Source organism: Cornus florida, unplaced genomic scaffold (assembly GCF_030987335.1).
Source record: "Cornus florida cultivar Cherokee Brave unplaced genomic scaffold, ASM3098733v1 CherokeeBrave_3.0.0_Hap2_Chr04, whole genome shotgun sequence".
NCBI classification, from domain to species: domain Eukaryota; kingdom Viridiplantae; phylum Streptophyta; class Magnoliopsida; order Cornales; family Cornaceae; genus Cornus; species Cornus florida.
This window is the reverse complement of record NW_026775574.1, coordinates 26,597,475-26,601,299: the sequence shown is the minus strand read 5'-3', so window position 1 is coordinate 26,601,299 and position 3,825 is coordinate 26,597,475. Positions and strand designations below refer to the sequence as shown.

At 34.8% G+C, this 3,825-nt stretch overlaps 1 protein-coding gene across 1 annotated transcript; it reads right to left on the bottom strand.

The window, feature by feature from the left end:
- Positions 1-2,565: 2,565 nt before the first annotated feature.
- On the bottom strand, positions 2,566-3,185 carry LOC132303025 (transcription factor PAR1-like). The gene has a single exon (XM_059800043.1). It carries the CDS (start codon positions 2,998-3,000, stop codon positions 2,755-2,757), a length of 246 nt encoding a protein of 81 aa, XP_059656026.1. The 5' UTR covers positions 3,001-3,185; the 3' UTR covers positions 2,566-2,754.
- Between the last annotated feature and the right edge of the window lie 640 nt (positions 3,186-3,825).

Here is a 3,825-nt window from a genome sequence, read left to right as displayed (position 1 = left end):
TATAGCAAATCTAACACTAACTGCAGAGAGACATTGTCAATTTTGTAGATTGCACATGCATATATATATATATATATATATAGAGAGAGAGAGAGAGAGAGAGAGAGAGAGAGAGAGAGAGCCAGAGAGAGAGAGAGAGAGAGAGAGAGAGAGAGAGCGACCCCAGTCCCATGATACTAAATTAGCATATTAGCCAAAGCATATATATCTCACAGATGTAACATGTATTTGACTGCAAATGAAGATGGTAGGCCATGTCTTTCATGTTCCATGTTTCGACAGAAGTGTGATATTGTCCAAAACGTACAATGCTTGTTTAGTACAAACAGATATTGTGGCTCAAACACAACCTCAACCTCAGGACTTCTCTGGCATTATAGGGACTATTAATTTGTCATTTTTTTTTTGTGTGTGGTTGTTTGAAGATATAATGTTTGATTAGACTGCGAATTGACTCTTCTTACAGAAAAGAAAAGAAATGAAAACTATTGTCTTTGTTAGAAAAAGTCACTTTGATTAAAAGTAATTCATTGTCTCATTTTAAAGAGCATGATTTCTAGGAAAATCTGATTTAAAGAGTCACTTAAATAGTTGAAATTCAATGGAAGTGATCAGTGTGACCTCAAAAAACAGGTCCATTAGAGCCTTAAATTGAGGAAATTCCAAAAAGACTTTTGTAAGAAGTTAATTATTAAAAAAAAGAAAAGAAAAGAAAAAGAAGGTGGTAAATTTGACTAATATAAACAAGATTTTTTCAACTGATCCCACCCCCCATGTGTTCATATAACGGAACCTAAAATTTTTAAAAAAACCACTCAGAGGAATTCACATGGTTGTACGTGTTTATAGAGCTAACTCTTGTCCGGTGCCTGCAGAGTTAAGGAGGCTTCAATGTTTCCTCCTCTTATCTCCATCTCCGGCCAAGCTAACACGGACTTACTTATTCGAGGGAGAGTGGAGCCATTGTTGAGAGTAAGATCTTACCAAAGTTGATTCCATCCATTTAGAGTATGTTATGTGATAATATAATTGATTTTTGTAAGTGACCTAGGAGGCATCAAATTTCTTTTATTTATTTATTTATTCGGAAAATAGCTTTGGAATAGCTATGCATTTTTCTGAGACATGGTAATAGGAACTTAGGAAGGGAAAGACACTTCAAATGAGGGGACGAGAGCCCTCAGGGAAAGCAAATTGCTCCAAGTTGGATAAGAATCTAAGATGAAAATGATTTATGTCACAATTTAATTTCATGTCATTTTGACCACTAATTTGTAGTAGTAAGTAAATGTTTTGTCAATCCACTTAAAATATGAAATGGTATATATTATTTCATGTAATGTTTTAGTCACAGTGCCATCCAAAGCCTAAGCAGCAAGTTTTGTAGACTAGACTCTAAAAACTGTTCTTACTTAGTTTTCTACTGCTTAACCTATCTTGTACTTCTTATATATATATATATATATATATATATATATATATATATAAAATTCACCTTTACCAAAAAAAAAAAGAAAAAAAAAAAAAAAGAAGGTTTTTAGGGTACACTCATTCTCTCTTCTTCCTCCTTGATTCATCCAGCACTGGATCATGCAGTACAATGAAAATTTCCACACACACACACATACACACAAACAACAACTTGGAGAGAGAGAGAGCACATTTTCAACTCCCGTAGAAGTTTCTTTCAAAGCAGCATAATTTAAAATTGCAAGAATCAATTTGAATGCAATTTTAAAAGGAGAGCAAGAGTGTATGACAGATTGACATTAAGGAAAAAAGAGAAGTAGGTGGATTTTTTGCTTCTCCATCTTCTAAATATTATTCCTGCTGTTTTGACTTTTCAAGGAAGATTAGCACCCCAAATTCTCTGTTATATATTTACCATTAATGTTCCAGCTGTGCCCAATGCTAAATTTCATGTACATTTTTAAATTAAATGAAGTTATAATCTTTAATCTGATGATCAAGTCGATTCCATGATTATAAGTTCGTAACCCTAGCCAGCCCATCCTCATTTTGGGCGGAACAGCTAATTTCAAAAACACAATTAAAAAAGGGCTCATGTTCAACAGGTTGATTAAATTCATCACCACGAGACACTATAAGTAAAGTTATGGCGCGCGCGCGCACACACACATATATATAATTATAGTATTAACAATTCGAAGAACAATAGAACCATGAAAAGTCCTAGCCAGTCTCCCACGGCCATGTGCATTAATTCTTGTAATGCATTAACGATGGTCCACTCCTAAAAATGAAAAACAATTATCCAAACAGATACTATATACATATATATATATTTATAACCCTAATACTGTACACTTCCATTTTAGGAGTAATAAATACAATTATAATCATATATGGTTAGGGAAAATATATAATAGAGAAGAAAAAACAGAAAGTATGAAAGAAGTAACATCCTCCCTCAAAATTTGTTAGAAAGTTTTCAAGGATCTTAACAATGTAATACCATAATAAGAAAATAACCCAACACATAGCATTGAATAACTATATATATATATATATATAGTTATATATATAGTTATATATATATGTATATATGAAATCAATAATATTAATATCTCTTACAGTCTTGCAAAGAATTAAAAAGGACATACATTTTGACCAATACATTAACCAATTAACCATGAAATATAACTTCAACAATTATAAGATTCTAAATATATAAATATATATATATAGATATAGATATGTGGGATGGGATCACTATACTAGGACTAGGAGTACTTATGGCTTATAAATCTTGGAAAGAGCTTGCAACACATCAACTTGCAACTTCAAATGCAAGATGTAATCCGCCGTCCGGAGGAAAAGCCGGTCCGGCTTCAACCCCTGCCCTCCCGGAATCAGCTTCTGCAGCTTCTTGACCTTCATTCGGACCGACCTCCGCGACACCCTCCCAGACACCCTCCCATGTTGCCTGTGCATTTTCACCCTAGACACATTTTCGCAACCATTGCAGTCCATGGTCATATATATCTAGCTCTTGTAGTAGCACAAGTTAATTTAGATAAAATTTTATATATACCTATATATATAGAGAGCTATATATGCAAAGGGTTAATTAAGCTCTCTATATATAGATATATAGAGAGAGAGAATTAGAAGTTGAGGATTCTAGAGAGAGAGAGAGAGGTGGGAGTGTGAAGCATAGGCTGTGAAGAGGAAGATATAAATGAGTGAGGTTGGGGAGGTGGTGGTGAGGACGGGCCATGTGAGCCGAGCCGAAGAAGAGTTTGGAGTTGGGCTTTTGTTCACACGCCCCAATCGCTTTGTCGTTTTGTTGGGGGCCCAATCATGCTTTGGCTTTTAACGACCCACGCACGTGTCTGACAGCTCTCACACGATCACGCCAGCCACTACTTGTGTGTTTTAGTGGTGTTTTATGTATGTGTCCTCGTAATCCCCGAATCTTGACAGTTGCCCACTCACACGTTGCTCGTATATGCTTACATCATAGCCGTTGGATCTTCATTTTTGTTGATTAGATCACCCATTAACCCATACATGTGAGTGGATTTGTATGGTATCAGATCACCGTAATCGTTTACACATGTAATCGGTGTGATTATAACCGTTCATTGCGTACACTGCATACATTGATCTTCATTTTGATGACTAAATTAACTATGGCTGATGATCAGTCACATATATTGAATAGTTGTAATTACTTACATGTAATCGTTCCACTCATACGAGTGATCATAGCCATTAATTATCCTATAACATCATTATTATTAATAGGGTATATTATACATAACCCCCTGTACTAATTTTTTCGTTCAAAATGCTCCCACT

Excerpts from the sequence above, each read along its gene's own strand:
- LOC132303025 (XM_059800043.1), bottom strand. The coding sequence starts at position 3,000 with ATGACCATGGACTGCAATGGTTGCGAAAATGTGTCTAGGGTGAAAATG.